Source organism: Octopus bimaculoides, chromosome 25, assembly GCF_046866305.1.
Source record: "Octopus bimaculoides isolate indiv1 chromosome 25, ASM4686630v1, whole genome shotgun sequence".
Classification (NCBI taxonomy): domain Eukaryota; kingdom Metazoa; phylum Mollusca; class Cephalopoda; order Octopoda; family Octopodidae; genus Octopus; species Octopus bimaculoides.
In genome coordinates this window covers 16,630,757-16,656,854 of record NC_142952.1, presented here as the reverse complement: position 1 = coordinate 16,656,854, position 26,098 = coordinate 16,630,757, and the positions used below count along the sequence as shown (strand labels likewise).

Genomic DNA, 26,098 nt, shown 5'->3' with positions numbered 1-26,098 from the left:
GACCAAGTTAGTAGTGGGGGTGGGTGCGCTGAAAGTGTAGCTGCTAGAATAAGAATAGCCTGGGCAAAGTTTAGAGAGCTCTTACCCCTGCTGGCGACAAAGGGACTCTCACTCAGAGTAAAAGGCAGACTGTATGACGCATGCGTACGAACAACCATGCTACATGGCAGTGAAACATGGGCTGTAACTGCTGAGGACATACGTAAGCTCGCAAGGAATTAAGCCAGTATGCTCCGTTGGATGTGTAATGTCAATGTGAATACCCGTCAGAGTGTAAGTATCTTGAGAGAAAAGCTGAACATTAGAAGCATCAGTTGTGGCGTGCAAGAGAGACGATTGCGCTGGTATGGACATGTGGTGAGAATGGAGGAGGATAGCTGCGTGAAAAAGTGCCACACCCTAACAGTTGAGGGAACCCGTGGAAGAGGTAGACCCAGGAAGACCTGGGCTGAGGTGGTGAGGCAAGACCTTTGTACATTGGGCCTCACCGAGGCGATGACTACGGACCGAGACCTTTGGAAATGGGCTGTGCGTGAGAAGACCCGGCAAGCCAAGTAAGATCGTTGCCAGTGCCCCTGGACTGGTTCTTGTGCGGGTGGCACATGAGATGCACCATTTTGAGCGTGGCCGTTGCCAGTACCGCCTGACTGGCTCCTGTAGGATTTTCGAGCGAGATCGTTGCCAGTGCCCCTGGACTGGCTTGTGCGGGTGGCACATAAAAGACACCATTTCGAGCGTGGCCGTTTTCGTGCGGGTGACACGTAAAAGCACCCACTACACTCTCTGAGTGGTTGGCGTTAGGAAGGGCATCCAGCTGTAGAAACTCTGCCAAATCAGACTGGAGCCTGGTGTTGCCATCCGGTTTCACCAGTCCTCAGTCAAATCGTCCAACCCATGCTAGCATGGAAAGCGGACGTTAAACGATGATGATGATGATGATGATGATGATATATATATATAGGGGAGAATTTACGAAAAAAACAACAGACGAAGACAAGTGGTGTAAACAACAAATGGATGTATTAGTATAACACTCGAGAATAGAGAAAGTCTTTAACATTTCAAGCCTACGCTCTTTAACAGAAAGGAACACAGAAAGAAACAAGGAGAGAAAAAAATATATGAATGTAGTGGTCAGCGATCTATCATGGCGAATATATATATATATATATATATAGAGAGAGAGAGAGAGCTATCATCAGCTGCACAAATAAATAGAATTTTAATCAGTTGGACACATTAATATAATTTTTCTCAAATACTTTAACAGAGTTGTTGCTATTCTAGCTAAGGATAGACTACACTTCCAAGAAAGGCATGAGGCACACTAATTTTATTCACCTTACTTCGAGCTGTGCAGATAATACCGGACTGACTTGGTGCTTCAACTTAAGTACCTGATTCAACTGAATCTCAATTATTTATATATGTGTGTGTGTGTATTACATATATATACATATAGAAAATGTACAAATAAAGCAGAAAGATAGAAAGTTGGATTCAGAGAATCAAACAGAACTTATAGTAAATGCTTCAACTGGCCATCTGGAATTGTGATGTAATCTAATACACCCATGCATTTGAAAATCCAGGATATACAACCTGATATTTCTACAAGGAATAAAGGCAGCGAGCTGGCAGAATTGTTGCTGCACCGAGCAAGATGCTTAGTGGCATTTCGTCCATCTTTGCATTCTGAGTTCAAATTCCACCAAAGTCAACTTTGCTTTTCACCCTTTTGGAGCTGATAAAATAAATGTCAGTAATTGACTTACCCACTCCCCTGCAATTGCTGGCCTTGTGCTAGAATTTGATATCAATATTTCTACAAGGAGTATATAACAATCAACTGTGGGAGGCAAATGAAGATTTAATATTTCTATGTGGTTGCAGTTTCATAATTTTCTCCATGCAACAACATAAAATTTCATGCATATCTTTCTTTTACTTGTTTCAGTCGTTAGACTGCAGCCATGCTGGGGCACCACCTTAAAGAATTTTAGTCAAATTGATGCCAGTACTTATTTTTTTATAAGCTTGGCACTTATTCTGTTGGTCTCTTTTGCCAAATCACTAAATTACAGGGACATAAACACACCAACACTAGTACTCAAGTAGTGGTGTGGAACAAACACACACAAAGACACAGATGCACACACATATACAAGAGGGTGCTGAAAAGTTCCTGGCTTTGGGTGAAACAAAATACAGAAGGATCAGTTAATTATGCTTTCACTCAACATATTTCCCTCTCAAATGCACACACTTATTGCAGCAGTTTTTCTAAGCCCTGTAAAAGAACTCAGAAGGCTGGACCTCCAATCAGGCCTTTCGTGATATCCTTAAAGCTTCTTTCAATTTCCATCTACCAAATCCATTCACAAGGCTTTAGTCAGCCTGAGACTATAGTAGAAGACACTTGCTCAAACTGCCATGCAATAAGACTGAACCTAGAACCTTGTGGTTCCACAGAGCCATGCTGATATATATATATATATATATATATATATATATATATATATATATATATATATATATATATATATATAATAAATGAGTATATGCATATGTACATACTTACATCTACCTGTATATATAGATGCATATCTGGGTACAGGACATTGCAAACAAAACGTAGACAAAATGATAAACAAGTACAGAAAACAGACAGGCCACATAGAGAAAATTTCCTTCATCAGCTGCCACCATTCAACACTGGCGTTTCGAAGAGTTAGGGCAGGACGCATCGTTAAAATAGCTCTTCCCACAGACCACAAATTAAATTTAAATTTAATTTAATTCAAATTAAATTTGTAACGTGGAGGAATGTAGTGGCGGACAGAAAACAAAACAGGAAAACGAAACAGTGAGAACAAACAAGAAGGCTATACGGCCAAACGGGAAAAAAATATATGTGCTGAACGCTGTAAAGCAATGAACTAAAAAGGAGACGAAGAATTGTTCGTGCTAGCTTCGTGAAAACGAAGATATGAAAGAAAGATAAGTAGCCGGACACGTGACCAGCGATGGGTGAGGAGAAAGAGTGGTAGAGGGAGAAAAAAAGGGGGATGAAGTAGAAGATAGGTGAGTAAAGAGAGACAGGGAGAAAAAAAAGAGATATAGTAGAGAAGGAGAGAGGCGGAGAACAACAGATGGAAGAACGAGAGGGGGAGAAAGATACAAAGGTAGACAAAGTCGCGTCAGAAAAATAAAGTTTAAAAACTTATATATATATATATATATATATATATATAAGTTTTATATATATATATAAAGGGTCTTTTCTCTATGTTTACTTGTCCTGTTTTCCATTTGTTTCTCTTCTTGTTTATGTATCTAACTCGTTTATTTACGTATTTTATGTTGTTTGCACAGTTGGTGACATCCTGTACCCGTATATGCATATATATATATATATGGAAGAAGAACATTGATTGAAGTTGTAAAGAAATATTTATTTACTGTTACTTTGTATATATCCAAAACTACAATGTGTTGATATGTATAACTAGTAAATGGAAAAGCATGCAAGGTAAAAAGAGTTAATTTTGGTCGGTATGTGTGTACATGAACTCATAGTAGTGTATATAGAGAGATATGGTAATCTTACAGAGAAAAGAAAGTGAGTTGCTGAAAGTAAGAGTGGTGGGGTGAAACAACTGCTTCGTTGGTGAGTTACCATAGTTGACCCTTTGTGCCTTTTCCTTTAGAGACAGCATTTTGTTCAGCTGGTCAGCCAGACTCGGTTCTCACCAACTCACTTTGGCTTACAGAGTTCATTAGATTTCATTGGCGGTCTGTTATCTCTATTCTAGATTTTGGTGGGTTAGAAGGGTCAAGTGGCAAAGACATTATTCTGCTTAGCATCTGGAAAATGTAACTGCTGTCACTCACAGAAAAACTATTGTTTTACCGTGAGAAAGGTGCTGCTGAACTGTTAAGTGAAATTTGGTGATCGAGGATCAAATCCATGCTGTGCCTTCATGAAGCCACTACATATATATATATATATATATATATAACAGCACTGTCCAAGCGTGTTCATTGCCAGAGCAGCTGTCTGGCTTCCATGCTAGTGGCCCGTAAATAGCACCATTTGAGCGTAATCATTACCAGCGTTGCCTTCTAGCACTTGTGCTGGTGGCACGTTAGAAAATCATTCGAGCGAGGTCGTTACCAGTGCTGCTGGACTGGCTCCCATGCAGGTGGCATGTAAAAAACACCTTTTTGAGCGTGGCCATTGCCAGTACCATGTGACTGGCCCTCGTGCCGGTGGCACGTAAAAGCACCCACTACACTCTCAGAGTGGTTGGCGTTAGGAAGGGCATCCAGATCAGATTGGAGCCTGGTGCAGCCTTCTGGCTTGCCAGTCCTCAGTCAAATCGTCCAGCCCATGCCAGCATGGAAAGCAGACCTTAAACGATGATGATGATGATGATGATATATATGTACACACACACACATATATATATTATTTATATTTGTTCACACAGAGGCTGGGGAGGTTCTAGAAAAGGTGAACCAAAAATTTCCTGTCTTTCTATATCTGATCAGTTTAGAGCAACTGATAGATGTCCACACTGTGCTTGAAAAACAAAGAGACTTTTATTTACAAAATCTGGATGGAACTTGAACATTTCATGTTGGAATGCGTGCACTCTGTTGGACAACAAGAGTGATTGTAGGCCTGAAAGACCACACTACACTTGTTGCTCACGAGCTGAACCATTATAACATTGATATAGCTGCACTTTCAGAGACTCATATAGAAGGTGATGGTCAGCTTGAGGAAGTAGAAGGTGGATACACCTTTATTTTTGGAAGGGGAAGCAGAAGGAGGAGTGCAGAGAAGATGGTGTTGGCTTTGCAGTTCGATCTGATAGCCTTAAGAAGTTGGAGGAACTTCCTGTTCCTATAGATGAATGTCTAATGACTCTACGATTGCACCTGAAAGGTGGGTAGTTTGCTACTCCAAGTGCCTATGCACCTACTTTGACTAGCTGTGATGAAGATAAAACTAGTTTTTATACCCAGCTAAGAGCCATACGTAGGAAAATCCACAATTCTGATAAAGTCATTCTACTGGGGGATTTCAATGCCAGGGTTGGAACAGACTGGCAAACATGGAACTCTTAAGGACGTTTTGGTGTAGGGAAAATTAATAGCAATGGTCTCATTCTGCTGGATCTTTGCTATGAACATGGACTTTACATCGCAAGCACTCATTTTATGCACAAAGGTGATCACACGACAACATGGATGCATCCAAGGTCCAAAGTTTGGCACTTGCTGGATTATGTCATCATCCGCAAGTGGGACATCTATGACATTTGTAATGTCAAGTCCTTCCATGGATCAGAATGCTGCACAGACCACAGTCTGGTGCAAGCAAAGTTCTGGATGATGATAAGAGTGAAAGACAGAAGAGGGCCAGTCGGCATTCCTTGACGTCTGAATGTCCACAAGATATATGATGCTATGTTGATGAAAGAGCTTCAGATTCACTTGTCCAGCATTGAAAATACTGCAGCATGGGAAGATTTTCAAGACCAGGTTCTTCAATGTGCTGCTGAAAAACTGGGATACACTACTGCCAGACACAGAGACTGGTTCAATGAAAATAATGCTCAAGTTCAGCAACTATTGGCTGTAAAGCGCCATGCTCACAATGTATTGCTGCACAGAGGACTTTTAGCTGTGCAGCGAAATCTAGCACTATAGCAGTGTAAAATCACTACTGCAGCGATCTCTCAGGAAGATGCAGAACATTTGGTGGGAGGATCTTGCTTGTGATGTTCAGGTTGCTGCTGATGCAAATGACAGTAAGAAGCTTTACCATCTTATGAAGCAAGTTTATGGGCCTAAGAGCTCTGCATCAGCTCCTTTGCATTCCAAGGAGTCTTCTACTCTATTTACTAAATCAACAGAAATTACAGGTCTCTGAACTCCTGAACCATGAGTCAGTTGTGGATGAAATAGTGATTGATACTATGCAACAAAGACTTATCATTGGGTCCTTAAATTCCACGTCCTCAATAGATGAGGTAATGACATCAATAAGTAAATTGAATCTTGGCAGGGCACCTGGAGAGGATGGAATTTGTGCTGAGGTCTTGCGATTTGGTGATGATTACATCATGAACTTATTTGTGCAGTTTGGAGGGATGGTGCACCAGGTTCTGGTCTGGTTTGGCTCAGTTTCTACCGCTAGAAGCCCTTCCTAACACCAACCACTTTACAGAGTGTGCTGGGTGTTTTTTACATAGTGCCAGCACAGGTGTCATTACATAGCACTGGCAAGGAACCTTTTACGTGCTTTCATTCAGGATGGAAGGCAATACCCCTGACTGTTTATAGGGCCTTTGAGACTGCTGAAAGGGATGGAGAAAGCTTGAATGTTTATGACAAGGTGCCTGGTGGTTATATTAAACTGTGTAATGGATTAAGTCTACCACCCATAGCAGCTTATAGTTTAAAACATTTCAACTATGACCATCTCATCAGATATACTGTATCCAGGACTACATTATACCATGTGTCCTGTTTTTCAGATGGTATGATATGGTCTGAACAAGATTTAGCTGCTATTTTTACCAGGTTGGGCAACCATGTAGAGGTTTCCAGTATGTTCTGCCTTGGGGTAATTACTAAATATTTGGTCATGTCTCTCTGGCTACTCAACAAAAAAAAAATGGCATTATCACAAGTCAGACTTGGAAACACGAGCTAGTGGTCTCCAATCTTTGGTTCATAGACCCCTGGAGATCCACAAAAGCAGTACCAAAAGATCTGTGAACTAAATTCAAATTTTCAAGATTTTGCAGTGCAAAACATACAATTACAGTAAAGTCAATACAGAAAAACTTTCAAAATTCCAAATAGTTTCCAAATTTGCAGAGATAGTCTAAGTTTTTTAGACATTTCTTAAATGGGAGGTAATATTTACCCCCACTTAAGCCTGGATGTTCTGTTAGAACAAACTATACTGTGGTAGATACTATGAGAGAATGTTATGTTTCCCTCGGGTGACTCGTAGAGATAACACAACGAGTTATACAATTTAATTATTACATTTATTGTTCAATTACATACAAAGAACGCACTCACCCAATGTTCGTTATGAATAAACAAAAGTCATGTCCGCCATATATATATCAATGACATTTTACTACGACAGTCCCACAAGACAACAACAATGAAACAATGAACTCAGACGAACCACATGACACACGGAACGTCAGACGAATTACATATCTAACAGTCCATATAACACCTCCCCACTGAAATTGATGCTACACAAGAAGTATCAACAGCAAAGTCTCTCTTGGGTTTTACGGGTTCTCTTGGACCGTCTTGGGTTGTCTGGTCCATACTCTGGAACGGGTAACATGGTCTTGGGTCTGGTTTGTCTTTGTGTTAGTGGCACAGTTTCCGAGATCTCCATCGGGTGATCTGTTGCAAATTCAAATACAGTGTTTTCTGCATCACCAGGTTCATTGTCTTCCTCAGTTGTGTACCGCGGTCGCAGCTGTTCCCAGTGTCATCTCCACATCGGGCCATGAGGTATGACCTTCACGTTAAAGCAGCGAGTACCCAATGACTTCTTAATGATTGCTGGTACCCATCGGGGATCTTTGTCTCGGCGAGGTCCATAGTATAGTGCATACACAGGATCTCCGGCCTTGTACTGCCTGGTAACTTTAGCGACATCAGCCGAGCTTGGAGTCACCTGAGACTTATGTGCTTCCTTAGACTGTTTGCCTTGAGCAATGTGTACTGGCGATGGCAGCAGAGAATCAATCCTTGTTCGTATCTGCTGGTGATTCAAAAGTTCACTTGGAGAGAATCCACAGGATGTCGGTGTTCTCCTGTACTGCATCAAGAATTCTTGAAGTGCTCGTGTCGGCGGAAGAGAAGACTTCCTCAGAGCTTGTTTGAAGGTCTGCACCAAACGTTCCGCTGCTCCGTTGGTAGCTGGGTGGTAAGGTGCACCTGTCAGGTGTGTGATCCCGCGTTCTTTGCACCAGCTCTGGAACTCCTCAGACGTAAAAGTTGGTGCGTTATCGGTGACCAGTGTGTGAGGAAATCCGAAGTGCGCAAAGTCTTCCTCAAGCAGATTTAAAGTGGCTTTGGAGGACGTAGAGGAAGTAGGATGAATGCATGGGTACTTGGAATAAGCATCTGTGATCACCAGCCAATCTCTACCCATAAAATTTATTGCATGGTCCAGATGTAAGCGGCTCCACGGCTTTTCTGGTAACATCCATGGGTGAACTGGAGGCTTAGATGGCTGCCTTTGATGTTCGTTACATGAATCACATCGTCAACTGGCTATCTCTATAGCAGCATCGATACCAGGCCAATAAACAGCAGTTCTTGCTAGTTGTTTCATGCGTTCCATGCCAAAATGTCCAAGATGCAGAAGATTGAGGATCTTTGGCTGCAAGCTATGTGGAATCACAACTCTAGATCCATGTATAAGGCATCCATGACAGATACTAAGTGAGTTTGATAACTTACGGAACTTGTTGACTTCGTCATTGATCTCCATGTTCTTTGGTGGCCAGCCTTCACGGACGTAGCGCATCACTGTAGATATCACTGGATCTTTCCCTGACTCTTGACGGAGGACGTTAGCATCCACAGGTTGGACTTGAATACTAAGAGTTTTGATGGCACACACCATGTCTATGTCTTCACCATTTTCCTTTCTGTCAAAGTCGTTATCATCACCGAATGGCAAGCGACTGAGGGCATCAGCATTGCCATGATCTGCTGATTTCCGATATTCAATGGTGTAGTTAAACTGGTTCAGCCACAGGGCCCATCGTGCTAGTCTGTTAGCAGCGAGAAGTGGCGTCCCTTTCCTCGGACTGAATAGTGATGTCAGTGGCTTGTGGTCAGTCACGAGTACGAATTTACGACCGTACAAATACTGGTAAAACTTCTGCAAGCCAAATATGATAGCTAGGGCTTCCTTTTGAATTTGACTGTAGTTACGCTGTGCAGAAGTGAGTCTTGGACATATTGGATATTGGGCGCTCGCTTCCATCAGGATAGCGGTGAAACAGGACTGCTCCAATACCAACGTTTGATGCGTCACAAGCCAGTCCCAAAGTTTTGTTTGGATCGAAGTGTATCAGAACTTGACTTGATGAAAGTACATTTTTCAAGTGATCAAAAACTGACTGTTCCTCATCTCCCCACTTCCAAATAGTTGACTTTTTCGTAAGGCAATAGAGTGGCTCTGCTATACTGGCTAAGTTTGGGATAAACTTTCCATAAAACTGAACTGAACCTAGGAAAGATTTCAAGCTTGATTCGTTCGTTGGAGATGGCATCTTTAAGACTGCTTCGACTTTAGATCCCTTAATGATCCCTTCAGCCGACAAAATGTGTCCAAGGTATTCTACACTGGGTAGTGCAAACTGGCACTTTTCACGACGACATCCGAGTCCATTGTCGCTTAGACGTGTGAGCAGACACTTTAGGTTGTTTAAGTGACTGTTTGCATCTTTCCCACTGACGAGCATGTCATCCTGGAAGACGGCCACTCCAGGTAGATCATGGGTCAAGTTTTCCATGATCTCCTGAAAGTAACCAGGTGCTGACTTGATTCCGAAAGGGAGTCGTTGTTGCAGGAGTACTCCACGGTGAGTGCTGAGTGCGAGTCTGCGTTGACTTTCTGGAGCCAGCTTGATCTGATTATAGGCATCAGCAAGGTCTATCTTTGTATATCTGAATCCACCTCCGAGTTTCTGCATCAGTTCAGCAGGGAGTGGCATTGGATGACGGTGATCAGCAAGTTGGTCATTAATTCCCACAGAGTAGTCACCACAAATCCGTAGTTTGGGCTTCAGGTTGCTTGAAGCGTGTGCTTTACGAATCGGTACAACTGGCGTTCCGTATTCATTGAATTGAACAGGCTTCCAGATTCCCTTGGCGATGCCTTCTTCGTAACCTTTGGCCAGGTCATCACGAAGAGCAAATGGGACCGGACGTGCCTTGTGAAAGACTGGTGTTGCGTCCGATTTGAACTTCACTTCCAGTTCAAAGTTCTTGAGACAGCCCAATTCTTGCTTGAAAAGATCTGGAAATTCATCACACATGTTGTGACAATCTTGCTGCAGGGAAACATAGGGCTCGCTTGAGGTCTTTGGATACATCCCTTCTGCACCTTCCCTCTTAGCTTGGCTGTCTATGCTTTTCAAACCTAGAGCAGTGTCTACGGAAATTCCCAGAGTCTGGATAGCATTCCGACCCAGCAAATTAAGATCAGAGATCTTGGTGACTATGTAAGGTATAAGATCCTGCTTACCAGTTGTTGGATCCTTGGTTTGGCCCATGAAAGTTCCTAGAACAGGCAGGTTGTGCTTGCTGGCAGATTCATAGCGATGCTTGACATCTTGCAGCTTTGGTCTTCCAAGTTGTTTCCAGACTGACAAGGAAACAAAATTGCCTGTAGTAGCAGTGTCCAATTCCATTGTGAACAGTCTGTTCTGGATTGTTACTGGCACAATTAAACTGTGAGTGTCTCGGGGAACTTCACCTAGGATCGCATTGACTAGCTCAGCTTTTGTGATTCTTTTCACGGGAGTTTGTGAATGGCCATTGCGTTGCTGATGTTGTTTTTTCCTACACACCGCTTGCAAATGACCCTTTTTGTCACAAAAATGACATTTGGTTTCCCTGAAAGGACAGTCTGTTGCTTTGTGGGCCTTTCCACATCGGTAGCATTTCTCCTGGTTTGTGGAATAAGACTGCTGATGTTTCTTTTGAGGACTCTTATTCCTGTTCTGCTGGACCTTGTACACCTGCTTGGTTTTGGAACCGTATACAGTTTCTTTTGCAACCTTTGCTGCGTCTTCAGTCTCAATGGCAACCTGGACAGCACGGGCAAAATCTAGTTCTGAGTCTTTTATCTTAAAAAGCGCCTTCAGAACCGCTTCATTGTTAACCGAACATATGAATCTCTGTCTCAGAGCTTCATCCTGTGGGTTGGTGATCGCTGGAAAATCACAGGTAGCTGCATCCTGGCGTATACGTGCTGCCAGCTCCTGGAGAGTTTCGCCTGGCTTCCGCTGCATATCACTCCAAAACTTGAAACGCTCTCTCACAATGAAAAGTTTAGGGTCGAACTGTTCCTTCATGAAGTCAACGATTTCGTCCATTATCAAGTTGTTGATATCTTTAGGCGGATTTTGTTGGGTAGCCAGATTAGCAAGTTGTTTGTAAACAGTAGCAGTCTGATTGGTCAGGAACACTTGTGCCATGCGTTTTTCAGGTACAGCATTAGCAGCCACAAACGTACGGAATCTTGACCAGTAATCAGGCCATAGTTCTGTCGCTGAATCAAATGCAGTAAATGGTGGAATCGACACTGTTGTTGAAGCAGCTGAAAAATAGCCACTAGAATCGCCTTCAACTTGTCGAGCACCAAACAGTTTTAACAGAGCGTCCATATCTCTCTGATGTTGTTGCATTTGCTTGTCCATCTGTTCCCTAAACAATTTGATAAGTTCTACTGTCTGTTTTTCAGCCATTGTTATTACGATGAATAATTTTACGGTAAAGTAAGCATGTATCCTATCGGTCCTATCGGCGACGCCAATAAACTCTGTTATGTTTCCCTCGGGTGACTCGTAGAGATAACACAACGAGTTATACAATTTAATTATTACATTTATTGTTCAATTACATACAAAGAACGCACTCACCCAATGTTCGTTATGAATAAACAAAAGTCATGTCCGCCATATATATATCAATGACATTTTACTACGACAGTCCCACAAGACAACAACAATGAAACAATGAACTCAGACGAACCACATAACACACGGAACGTCAGACGAATTACATATCTAACAGTCCATATAACAGAGAAACTCTCAAATTGGCTTTTGGTGCAAAATGCATGCTTGCTTATATCTTTAAAATGTGATCTGTATCTAAGACTACCATTAAACCTGATATTTAGAGCATAGAATCTACAAGGTAGCACCAACCTTCTCATCAAACATCTGAGTGTTTTTGGTTGATACTGGCATTTATCTCATTGCATATTTAGTTAGAAATATATTTTGAGGGAAACTGAATATACATAAATATGTTTATTGAGTTGCTCAGTAGACAAACCTTTCAAAAATCTGGAGTCTATGGAAAAATTCATCTAAATGGACAAGGCCTTTGGTACTGAAAAGGTTAAGAACCACTGCTCTATGTAGTTGCATGACATGTTAAAAACAGTGGCCAAATCCCCCTCACTTTACCTTACTGTGTTAGAAAAAAAAGGGAAGGACACATTGATCAATGTAATTCCAGATATAGAAAAAGACAGGTTGATCGTAGTTGGATTGCCTTTAACTGCAGGTTGGCTTGATCTGGGTTAACTTGGGACTAAGCAACAACAACAATAAGTATCTAAAAAGAAAGGAATATAGTGGATATTGTAACCCTAGAATTTGTACCCATGTTATTTTTTCTTTTTTTACCATAGTGTTGAACAGGTTTAAAAGGTTTAAAACAATCATAGTTCTATGAAACATTGCAATTTATTCACTTTCATCACACTTTTCAACCCTCACAGCCCCATACCCTAGGAGAAACATTGCCTTAAATAGACAGTTAGCGATTTCAACAACAACATACTCAAAACCAACTTCATTAAAGTGTTTAAATTTGAATACTTGACTGAAACTTATTATTAGATGAAAGTTCATATCAGATTTCAGTAGTTAATCACTGCATTTGTTTTTTTGTTTTTTTTTAAGTTGAAAGTTCATGTGGCAAACTGGCAGAATCGTTAACATGCCAGGAAAAATGTTTTGCAGCATTTCTTCTAACTTCTGAGTTCTGAGTTCAAATGCTGCTGGGTTTGACTTTGCCTTTCATCCTTTTGTGGTTGGTCGATTGAATAAGTATCAGTTGAACACTGGGGCCAATGTAATAAAAACGTTCTCAGACTAGTTCCGTAGTGCACCAACAGACAGCAGCACATGGCTGCATGGACAGTGAGAGCTAGAAGTGTCATTCATGAGGTAGCGTGCCAAGTGACATTGTTGTGTTTACATTGCAAGTTGTGAAATTTGTGTTTTTGTGATTTTATCTTGGACAGGAAGTTGGAACGAAGAACCAATGTGAAATTTTGTGTTAAACTTGGGAAGTCTGCTACAGAGACATTGAACATGCTTCGGCAAGCTTACAAGGACAAGGCAATAGGTCGTACACAATGTTTCAAGTGGCACAAGTGCTTCAAAAACAGAAGAACATCCCTGAAAGACTATGAGAAATCTGGAAGATCTGTTACAAGCGTCACCCACCAGAATTATAGAGAAAATTCATCAGCTCGTGTATGAGGACCATCAGAGGACAATTAATGACATTGCTGATGTTGCTGGTCTGTCATATGGTTCTATGCAGGCAATCCTAACGTCTGAATTGAACATATGGCATGTCTCTGCCAAGTTGGTCCCCCGCCTGCTGACCACTGAGCAGAAAGAACATCGCATCAAAGTCTGTCAAGATCTTCATCCATGTGCCACTGATGACCCGTCCTTCATGTTGAGGATCATCACCAGTGACAAAAGTTGGGTTTATGGGTACAACCCTGAGATAAAGCAGCCGTTATCCCAGCGGAAGAGCCCTTCATCTCCATCACCGAAGGAGGCATGACAGAGCCACAGCTCAATCAAGAGAATGTTCATAATTTATTCTGACATTTGAAGTATTGTGCATCGAGAATTCATCCCCCAGGGCCAGACCATCAATCACGAGTTCTGCTGTGATGTCTTGAAGCATTTGAGGTAGGACATTCAGCAAAAATGACCGAATCTGTGGAGCACAAAGAATTGGATTCTTCATGTCAACAATGCACCCAGTCACTGAGCTCACTTGTGAATTTCTCACCAGAAACATGGTATCGCTTCCATACCTGCCCTATTCACCAGATTTAGGATCTGCAGACTTCCATCTCTTCCCAAAGATAAAAATGCATCTCAATAGTCACCATTTTAACACCATTGTTGAGATCAAGAGTGAATCACAGAAGGTCCTCAACTTGCTTTCATAAAACAACTTCTGGGTCAGATTCCAAAAGTGGCAGGAACACTGGGACCAGTGTATTGTTGAGCAAGGTGAATATTTCAAAGGAGATGTTGTTAAAACTTAGGTAAATGTCATCCTCGGTAGTATAGTGGTAAATATCCCAGCCTGTCATGCGGGAGACCGGGGTTTGATTCCCCGTCGGGGAGACACTTGTACTTAACGGCGGTGCATCAGCATGGCCGCAGCTCTGAGCTTAAACTGTAAAAAAGAATAAGTTATTTTTTATTAAACATAACTAGTCCAGGAACTTTTTGATACCCCCTTGTACAATCTGAATGATCTGATGATGATGATTTAATCTGGTCGCTCTCTCAGCGTTATACACAAATTTAATAAATAAAACAGAAAATAATACAGTTTCTTCACTTTTTAACTTTAAAGCAGTTTTTTTTTTAATTTTCCATATGAAGAGCATCAGTAACTTTATATTTGATCTTCAGTGTGTCATGGAGTTAAAAGATGTGAAAACCAGTGACAGGGTGCAAATTGAGGAAATTTAGTTACAATTTCTAACAAATATCAAGACTGTGTAAACATTCCCAGACATACAGTTGTAATCATTTGTATGTCAGTATACAGACCTAATCGGCTGATTATGCACCAAAGACTTAGAGTTCACTCCTTGTTCAAGGATAATTCATCCTCTACGTCCTTATCATCACCACCATCACCACACCACTACTATCACCACACCACAACCATCACCACACAACTACCATCACCACACCACTACCACAACCACTACCATCATCATCATCATCATTTTATGTTCACTTTCTATTGTATCAAGGTCTGATTAGGTCATCACAGTCTGAGTTAATTCTTATTTAGATTTGCTGCCCACTTACATGAGGCATAGGATGACATCTTGCTTGTATATTTTGATTTGGGTATGGTTTCTATAGCTGGATATCCTTCTTATCACAACTGCTTTACAAAATGTACTGTATTTTATCATGGCACCAACACTCAAAAGGCTGTCATGTCCTTAACTAGACTTAAAGAGTTTTCTTGATGCCACATTGTCTCTTCTCATTCACCAATCACATTATACAGTATGCTAATTATATTTTGTCCCAGATTCAGTATTAGCAAGACTAAACAGTTCTCATTTCTTTGTGGCATGTCCATTCATTAAAGGCAAAACAGTCTGGGATTTAGAAACATACACAATAAAATAATAATAATATAAACAAGGAAAACAATTCTATGCATCTTATTTCTTTATAATCATAGTGGTAAAGCACTGTTTGCCTAATGCTACTTGATTGAAATTAGCTGCTTTGGCATTTTAAAACCAAAAAGAGAGCCTTTACATTAATGGTGAGAATACCCCTTATCTGTAGTCAAAATTTTAACCACATTTGTATTTGAATCCTACCCCTACAGATGATGTCTATAAAACTCATTTGAAGAAAAACAGGTTTTAACCTTAAGGCCAAAATATTAATTTGATATACCATATTTTGCTAATGAGCAACACACTTTTTCCCTTTAAAAAATACCTTTTTGTTGTTAAGAAAATTATTTAAAAAATAGTTAATTTGTTAGGAGAGTGATTTTTGCATGTTATACGCATGGAATATTCTTTAAATTTTTTTTCTTTTTCTTAATGGAAAATGTATGTTATACAGCAACAAATACAGTAAGTTGCATATCTCTGGATTATAAAATTTAGGAGTTTTTTTCTCGGAAAAGAGCTCCTCAACAGGTTCTTTTATAATTTCTCCCATATACTAAGAACATTCTCCACCTTTCTTCTACATTATCATTCAACCAGTTAAAAATATCAATTAAATCTCCCCTCATATCATTACACTGTACCATCCTTAAAATACATTATGTCTGAATAAACGATGGAGTTATCTAGGCTGGATAAAGGATGATCAGGGACTAAACAACATCCTACTTGAAATAACAGTAATGTTTTTCCTTAACCCATATCTGGCCTAAATATTATATCTGTTTTATGTTCAAACCATCCAGATTTGTATTCTCACACCTACCTTACAATGTCATCTTAAAAATAAGCAATCACATCATTGAAATCTTAAGTTACAGAGACAATGCATGATTAATTCATTTGACAGAATAACTTGAATGCTAAAGGGTTAAAGTACCACAAACCATATGAAAACAGGAGAAAAATGCAGCACTAGTTAAATTATGTCTGGGTAAAAGATGAAATAGTCATGGCTGGAATATTTCTGATTGTATATCAATTGGATCAGGAGTGACCTGAGACTAAATAATAAAAGCCTTACAGTTTAGTGGTTATTGGTGGAAAGAACAATCAGTTGTAAAATCAATTGCTTCAATCTCAATTGTGTATATTCCACTTTGTCTATCGTTTAAAAAATGACTGTAAAACAATAAGAAATTTTTTTTTATAAATGGCAAAAGAAACAAATAGATATATAAAATTAATTACTAACTTTTTCATCAAAAATTATATTGCATTCTTCCATTGTAAGAGTTTCTGTATCTATTAATATCCATTGGAATTCCATTCTACTTTACAAAGAATATAAGCTGTGTGTAACCAACTTGCAACTTTTCATACAATTTCCTAGCACTAGAAAATTGTTTATTTAACACTGGTTATTTATGTTCAAATTTTTTTATGTATTTGTTGTTAGTCATAAGAAGTTTATGGTTCATGATATTGGTTTTTGTCCTTATTGTATCATTTGTTTATTGTGTTCATATTTGTGAAGAATTCCAATTGTTCTGAAAAATAGATCATCTTCAGTCATTGAATAAATAGTTTACTTTGGTAAACCTTTTGCCACTGATGCAATAGTCAGGTCAAGTCACATATGTTGGCCTCTGTTGTTGACTATTGACAAAACATATGGCCACCAGTTGCAATCAAAGATGATTTAGTAGCACGTACCATGTTTTTTACTAATTGTTTTAGGTGGCCATGTGGTCCCAAGCAGGCACATACATCCTCTAAGTCCTCCAATTATTAACCAATCATTAAAGGGGAACATTGAAGATGTGGCAGATGGAGGAAGAAAGGGCTGCATTAGCTCTGGACTGGTTCTTTATTTATCAACTCTCCAACAGGACAGAAGGCAAAGTAGACCTTGACAGGATTTGAATGCATTCCATGCAACACTCTAACAACATTGACAAACAATTGCTCATAATAATTAGACCACACATTTCTACAAGATACAAATATTTAATGTGTCTATGTCCAATAAGACAGAAACAGTATTATGATTATTTTAATAGCTAAGTGAAATGAAGCAAGGTGGCACATGATCTCTTCAGTGTCTCTGAGATTAGCAGGAGGAAGTCATCCTCAAACCAGAGGACTATCCTGAATGCTTGCAGTATAGTCAGGCCAGTTGGCAGGGTTATTAGAACATAGAACGCAACATCTTGTGGTATTTGTTCCCGCTCTCTACACATTACACTCCGAGTGCAAGTCTCACTGGGGCTAAATTTTGGCCTTTCATTCTTCCAGGATAGGCAGTGGATTGGCAGAATTGTCAGAACATCAAATGAGGTGCCTAGAGGTATTTGTTCCAGCTCTTTGTATTCTGTGTTTTTTGGTTGGTGACTTCATCCACCCCTCAGTATTACACCACTATATGGTTGTTTGGTGCTTTAGTAGAGTTCAATGTAACCAACTGTTACAAGCATTCAGACCATCTCTCAAGTTTACTACCAGCATCCTCTTTTCCTCATACCAATCTTGAAGCTCCTGAGCACTACCTTTCTATATCTGACTAAACAGTAAAAAGAACAAAAACTCTTGCACTAAAAGCACAAGGAGGCAAATCTACCATCCATTTGTCATGTCATGGCATATTCAGTTAAACTTTGCAGAATAAGAAATGAACTCCTCTAAACCAATTCCATAAATCACATTAATTTCTTTCTTGAAGTTTTTTTTCTTTTACCCCATTAGCAAAAGGGTGGTAGATTGGCAGAATAAATGGAACATAAAGCAAAAATGACTTGCTTGTATTTAGTAATGGCCCTTTACATCCTAACATTGATTTCCAGGGTCAATAAAACAAAATCCCAGTTAAGCAGCAGAGTCATCTTATCCTCCAAAATGTGTGATCGTGTGCCAATGTTAGGAATTAATATTAATGACCTAATGAAGGTGACAAGCTGGCAGAATTGTTAACGCACAGAGCAAAATGCTTAGCAGCATTTTGTCAATCTTTACATTCTGAGTTCAAATTTCACCAAGGTCGACTTTGCCTTTCATCTTTTCGAGGTTGATTAGGTAAGTATCAGTTGAGCACTGGGGTCAATGTAATCGATTGGCCTCCTTCCCAAAATTACTGACCTTGTACCCAAACTTGAAACCAATATTAATCTCCTAATGTATTTGTTTGTTCCTTTACCTCCTCTAGGTTATCAAGAGATGGTCATTAGTGCCATAATGAGGGATGACAGCAGTCATTTGTTGAAGAATTTTAGTTGAGAAAAAATTATCAAAAAAGAAGTATACTTTGATGGAATGGGAGCTTTAAGGTCTTAAAATGCCAAATTCAGGAGTTTCTGCATATCTTAGAACTAAATCATGACGCTGTGCTTAATGTCATAAGAATGGATGTGTGATTGAGGGGGTTACTTCATATAAGCACAGGCATGAGAGTGTGGTAAAAAGCTTGCTTCCCAGCAACATGCTTCCAGGTTCAGTCCCACTGCATGGCACCTTGAGCAAAAGTCTTCTACTACAACCCCAAACCAACTAACCAACCAAAATCTTGTGAATGGATTTGGTAGGTGGAAACTGAAAGAAGCTCATCATGTGTGTGTGTGTGTGTGTGTGTGTGTGTGTGTGTGTGTGTGTGTGTGTGCGTGTGTGTGTTTCGCTAATGTACATTGGCAAAAATTCTAAGAAACCATCAAGAAAATCTAAAGACTGGCACTTTCAAATAAAAATATCCAATGAAGTATTTGTTCCACCCAAGTTGTTGAGACAATTATTTGTTTCTGTTGGTATCAGAAGGGCATTGAACCCACCAGAAACCCATAACCAATGACCCTATCCTTTGCAAAATGCAATGCATGATAATAAAAATAAACAAGTGAATAACTTTGATGGGGTCAGTGGGGGAGAGTTCATTTATCTTTTTTATCTTTCTCTTGTTTCTGTCATTGAACTATGGCCATGCTGGGGCACTACCTTGAAGAATTTCTGTTAAGCATGGTACTTAATTTATCAGTCCCTTTTGCCAAACTGCTAAGCTACAGGGATGCAAACACACCAACACCAGTTGTCAAGTGGTGGGAGGGACAAATACAGACACAAAGACACACACACACACATACACACACACACACACATATACAACAGGCTTCTTTTAGTATCCATCTACCAAATCCACTCACAAGGCTTTGGTCGGTCCAAGGTGGAAGACACTTGTCCAACATAGTTCCAGGTTCAGTCCCACTGAACCCTGAATCATGTTGTTGGGAAGCAAGCTTCCTGTTGAATGAACTAAATTTGAATAAAAATTTTAACTACAAATTCCTCTGGATATCACATGTTGTCTCTATATAAAATTTCCTTTTTGAGACATAAGTCTGGGCAAGGTTTCTCATAGAACGTCAGCACTTAACCAATCGTGCAACTCTCCTTACTTTAGGCCACCAATGTTGTCTAAGAGAAAGGCAGATGTAATAACTAGGCACCAGTGTCATGCAAGTATTACCATCAGATTGCAAAAAAAAAAAACAGAGCAGGTGTCTTTTATCTTTTACCTGTTTCAATCATGAGACTGTGGCCATGCTGGAGTACAACCTTGAAGAATTTTAGTCAAATAAATCGATCCCAGTCCTTATCTTTATTTTAAGCTTTGTACTTATTCTATTAGGCTCTTTCTGCCGAACTGCTACATCTCAGGTATGTAAACACATCAACACCAGTTGTGTTGTCAAGCAGTGGTGGGGTACAAACACCAACATAAACACACACACACATTTAAATCACAGTATATGGATTCAAGTAATTAGGTAGTGCTCATTAAAAAATGCTCCTTAATGAATATCATTTTACAAAACATATAGAATATGGAGTATGGTACAAGAGAAAACAACAAGGATTGTATAAAATTATAAATAACGAGAGAAATATAGAATGATAAAATTTATTTAACCATTGGAAATTCTTAGCAACAATTGTTTCACAACGTAAAACTTGCATTGCTTATTTATTTTATTATATTTTATAACAAGCAAATTATTTACATGTCTGCATTAATATAAACAATCTTCGTATTAATCCAGCTATTAAGCTACTTCATTGGCTTAGAAGAAATCCCTTGACATAATGTTTCAAGAACACAAAGTCAATATTTTTTAACATGGATTTCTTGTAACTCGATGAGCTAGCTTAATATCTGCAATAATTTAAAGATTGTTTATATTGATACAGATATGTAAGTAATTTAATTATCATAAAATATGATAAAATAAATTATCTATGCATGTTTTAAGTTGTGAAACAATTGTTGTTATGTAAGAATTTCCAATGGTTAAATAAATTTTATCATACTATATTTCTCCCATTATTTATAACTTTATATCTGTCATTACAGTATTGAAATGTGATTGTTTCAGTTAGTGGAACAGTTTTATTTTTAAAGTGAAAGTATTTAACATGAGTATTTTAATTTCACTTTTGACACATAATACTTAAATAGTGGAGGAGATATGATGTTGCTGTGGGCTCGAACTATGCAAGAAGTTAAAACTTTTTTTGACTAAAACACAACTGGGACCCTAAGTAAGGCATGTGTAAAATTTGAATGAAATTGGTTGTGTAGTTCTCGAGTTTTAGGGAATCACACAGACACACACACACACACACACACACACACACAGACAAACATTCTCATTTTTATATATATATATATATATATATATATATATATATATATATGTATGTTATTTCTTTATTGCCCACAAGGGGCTAAACATAGAGGGGACAAACAAGGACAGACAAAGGGATTAAGTCGATTACATCAACTCCAGTGCGTAACTGGTACTTAATTTATCAACCCCAAAAGGATCAAAAGCAAAGTTGACCTTGGTGGAATTTGAACCCAGAACGTAACAGCAGGCGAAATACTGCTAAGCATTTCGCCCGGCGTGCTAACATTTCTGCCAGCTCGCCGCCTTTTGTATGTACGTATGTATGTATATGTAGAACAGGTTTCTTTCAGTGTACCAAATCCACTCACAAAGCCTGAGGCTATAGTAGAAGACACTTGCCCAAGGTGCCATGAAGTGGGACTGAACAAAGAATCACACAGCTATGCCTATTTTACTGTATATGTTTAAAAATTCTTATTTCCATGCATAAAAGTAATCATGTTGCTTGACTTTTGTAGGTAAATAAGTTATTTTTTATTCAACTTAACTAGTCTGGGAACTCCTTGATACCACCTTGTACATACATGTATACATACATATATACATATAAAAGCATCCACACTCTCTCATCTCCTTCCATGACCCACTGTCTGTATCCTTTCTTATGCTCATTTTCTTACTCTTTAAGAGGCTGCTCATGTACACCTTCACTACCTTGCTCTTAACTCCTTCAGCCATGTATCTCCTCTATAGCAAGACACCTGTGCTTGTCCCTCTATTGTGCTTTAGCCGTTCAACACCTGACATAAAGCCACCCACCTCCACCTTCCTCTTCCAAATATCATACTTCCTCTTAGTAGTGGGAGATTTTTCTCAGTCCTTTTCTTCTGTTCTTTTTTTGTCTTGCACGTTACATGGCAACCTCACTTGTATTGGTAGCATGAAAAAAGAACCCAATATGCTGTAAAATGGTTGGCATTTGGAAGGGCATCCAATGGTAGAAACCAACCAAAGATGACAGTGGAGCTTGACACAGCCCTGCAACTCACTCGGACACATGCACAAATGTACATATACACACATACACATACATACAATCATATATATATCTATAGATACAATCATACATATGTGCATACACATGCATACACATATATCCACACAATCACACATATACAGATAGACCTTATATTGTTTAATGGAACATGGAACAAAAGCCAAGCACTTTTGAAGAGGTCAGTTGCCAGATAATGTGAATGTCTCCTGTGAAGATGTGGAAAAAGAGAACATTTCTAGTGAATTAATGAAGAACATACAGTTCTTGTAACCAAACCAATGTATAGATTGGCTTTCCTCTAATGAATGGTACTTTTCAAGACTGAGTGATTTTTGGTCGGAGGAAGGATTGTTTTGTGAGAACATCTGTTCTTTTTGGAATTATATTTGGAACAACAGAATTTGCCATATACACACACAGACACATGCTCACATATACACACTCACTGGCACTCCATTGGTTACAAAGACAAGGGTTCCAGTTGATCCAATCAATGGAACAGTCTGCTTGCACACAACTAAGAATTGAACACGCAACCTTACAATCATGAGCCAAATACCCTAACCACTAAGCCATGTGCCTTCATTGCACTCACACACACACATGTACACACATACAGCTACACACAGGAAAGACACACCTTTAATTATTTTCCAAATGAACACATACAAAAAAAAACAATCAATTAAAGAAACCTTACACACACAGACACACACACACATACACACACACACATACACACACACACACACACACACACACACACACACACACACACACACACAAGAAAAAAGAAGAATATAAATATACAAATAAAAATAAATAAATGAACAAAAATGTTCACTCAAACAAATCATAAACAAATTAATAGCATGCACACACACACACACACAGACACACACAAAGAATAGCAAGAAATACAAACACCACACCACAGAAATAGCTCATAGAACCGATGAATACATACACACAACCAATAACAAGTTGTAACAGCTTAGTCTGGAGATCACAATGCTGTGAAACTTGAGTCACAAAATAAGCTCTGCTTCAGTTTCAATAAAATACCATATTTACAACACGTACTGAACACTCCTTTGTCATTTATTTGGCATAAAGGTATGTACATATATACATACGTATGTACACATAATGTATGTATGTGAATATATGCACACACACATACACTCATATATATATGTGTGTGTGTACCTTTTCACAATGTAACCTCGTGGGCATCGGTACCATTTTCCTCTTTCTCCGTTCTTCCATTCTCCGAACTTTCCATCTTTCCGACGAAGGGCTACGCCCGAAACATCATACACTCTCTCTTTCCTTTCCTGAGCGGCGTCCAATAACACTATCCATATCACGTCCTCACTTTGTTGCTTTTTTGTTATTGTTTTTTTGAACTTATATATATATATATATATATATATATATATATATATATATATATATATATATGCACCGCTGGATGTGTAATGTCAGAGTGCATACACGACAGAGTGTAAACGCCCTGAGAGAAAAGTTGGACTTAAGACACATCAGATGTGGTGTGCAAGAGAGATGACTACGCTAGTATGGTCATGTGTTGTGAATGGATGAGGACAGCTGTGTGAAAAAGTGTCACACCCTAGCAGTTGAGGGAACCTGTGGAAGAGGTAGACCCAGGAACACCTGGGATGTGGTGGTGAAGCATGACCTTCAAACATTGGGCCTCACCGAGGCAATGACTAGTGACCAAGACCTTTGGAGATATGCTGTGCTTGAGAAGACCTGAAAAGCCAAGTGAGACCATAACCGGTGGCCTATGCCAGTGGTGTATAACCAGCCCACTTATTAGTACCCTTCATTCATTGGACAATAAACTTTGCTTGCGAAGACCTGTTGAGGCAAGTGAAATCAAAATCACTGACATGGCCAATGACAGTACCGCCTGATTGGCACTCGTGCCAGTGGAGCGTTAAAAGCACCATCCAAGCATGATCATTGCCAGGGCCACTGAATGGCTCCCGTGCCAGTGGCACATAAAAAGCACCATTCGAGCATGATCGTTGCCAGCGTCGCCTTACTGGCACATGTGCCAGTGTCACGTGAAAAACAACATTCGAGCGTGGTTGTTGCTAGTGCCGTCAGACTGGCTCCCATGCAGGTGGCACATAAAAAACACCTTTTGAGTGTGGTCGTCACCAGTACTGCCTGACTGGCCCTTATGCTGGTGGCACGTAAAAGCACTCATTACACTCTCGGAGTGGTTGGCATTAGGAAGAGCATCCAACTGTAGAAACTTTTCCAGACCAGATTGGAGCCAGGCGCAGCCACCTGGTTTTCCAGTCCTCAGTCAAACCGTCCAACCCATGCCAGCATGGAAAGCGGACATTAAACGACGATGATGATGATGATATTTACATATATATATATATATATATATATATATATATATATATATATATATGTACACATATGTCTCTTACTAGTTGCAAAAATAAAAGGGTCTGTGCACATTCCATATTTTGATGTTTTTCTAAACCAAATTTTTAAGTTTAAGTTTTAATTCATCTGGAGAAAACAGTTTTTTTCATGGTGTAATCTGTTTAATAAAAAAAAACATATCTGAAACAACTGTAGTGGATGTCAATCCATTTGTGTCCTTTCTTTATATACATACATACATGCATACATACATACATACATACATGTATGCATACATACATACATAGGAGGAATGAAGAGAGATGTGTATATATATATGTATATGTGTATATATATATATATATATATATATATATATATATATATATATATATATATATATATATATATGTATATATATGTATATATATATATATATATATATATATATATATATATATATATATATATATATATATATATAGGCAGATTAACTACAAAGTTAGTCTTTGTATGTGGCAGATGTTCAGGTGCAATAAACACTGTAAACAAACAAGAAACAACTTCTATCTCATTCCAGGGAGAAAAACTAGAGGTAGTTGATAGCTTCCGCTATCTGGGTGACCAAGTTAGTAGTGGGGGTGGGTGCGCTGAAAGTGTAGCTGCTAGAATAAGAATAGCCTGGGCCAAGTTTAGAGAGCTCTTACCTCTGCTGGCGACAAAGGGACTCTCACTCAGGGTAAAAGGCAGACTGTATGACGCATGTGTACGAACAGCCATGCTACATGGCAGTGAAACATGGGCTGTGACTGCTGAGGACATGCGTAAGCTCGCAAGGAATGAAGCCAGTATGCTCCGCTGGATGTGTAATGTAAATGTGCATACCCATCAGAGTGTAAGTATCTTGAGAGAAAAGCTGAACATAAGAAGCGTCAGTAGTGGTGTACAAGAGAGACGATTGCGCTGGTTTGGACATGTGGTGAGAATGAATGAGGATAGCTGCGTGAAAAAGTGCCACTCCCTAACAGTTGAGGGAACCCGTGGAAGAGGTAGGCCCAGGAAGACCTGGGCTGAGGTAGTGAGGCAAGACCTTCGAACATTGGGCCTCACCGAGGCGATGACTACTGACCGAGACCTTTGGAAATGTGCTGTGTATGAGAAGACCCGGCAAGCCAAGTGATATCGTTGCCAGTGCCCCTGGACTGGCTCTTGTGCGGGTGGCACATAAGATGTACCATCCTGAGCGTGACCGTTGCCAGTACCGCCTGACTGGCCTTGTAGGGTTTTCGAGCGAGATCGTTGCCAGTGCCCCTGGACTGGCTCTTGTGCGGGTGGCACATAAAAGACACCATTTCGAGCATGGCCGTTTTCATGCGGGTGACACGTAAAAGCACCCACTACACTCTCTGAGTGGTTGGCGTTAGGAAGGGCATCCAGCTGTAGAAACTCTGCCAAATTCGATTGGAGCCTGGTGTAGCCATCCGGTTGCACCAGTCCTCAGTCAAATCGTCCAACCCATGCTAGCATGGAAAGCGGACGTTAAACGATGATGATGATGATGATGATGATGATATATATATATACAAAGACACATATAAATGTGTGTGTGTGCTGGAGTGTTTACTTATATTGTAATTCTGCTTAATTTGACAGGTTGGGAGGACCAGATCC

The 26,098-nt window shown here is 39.6% G+C and overlaps 1 protein-coding gene across 2 annotated transcripts in view; it reads left to right on the top strand.

The window, feature by feature from the left end:
- The window catches only part of LOC106869825 (suppressor of fused homolog), a 55,850-nt gene that overhangs the window by 6,938 nt on the left and 22,814 nt on the right, over nucleotides 1-26,098 (top strand). For both annotated transcript variants that reach the window (XM_089342359.1, XM_089342360.1), the window contains exon 2: nucleotides 26,081-26,098. This exon is cut by the window's right edge and continues 120 nt beyond it. In XM_089342359.1, the coding sequence (XP_089198485.1) occupies nucleotides 26,081-26,098 (18 nt within the window). The remainder of the gene's footprint in view (nucleotides 1-26,080) is intronic.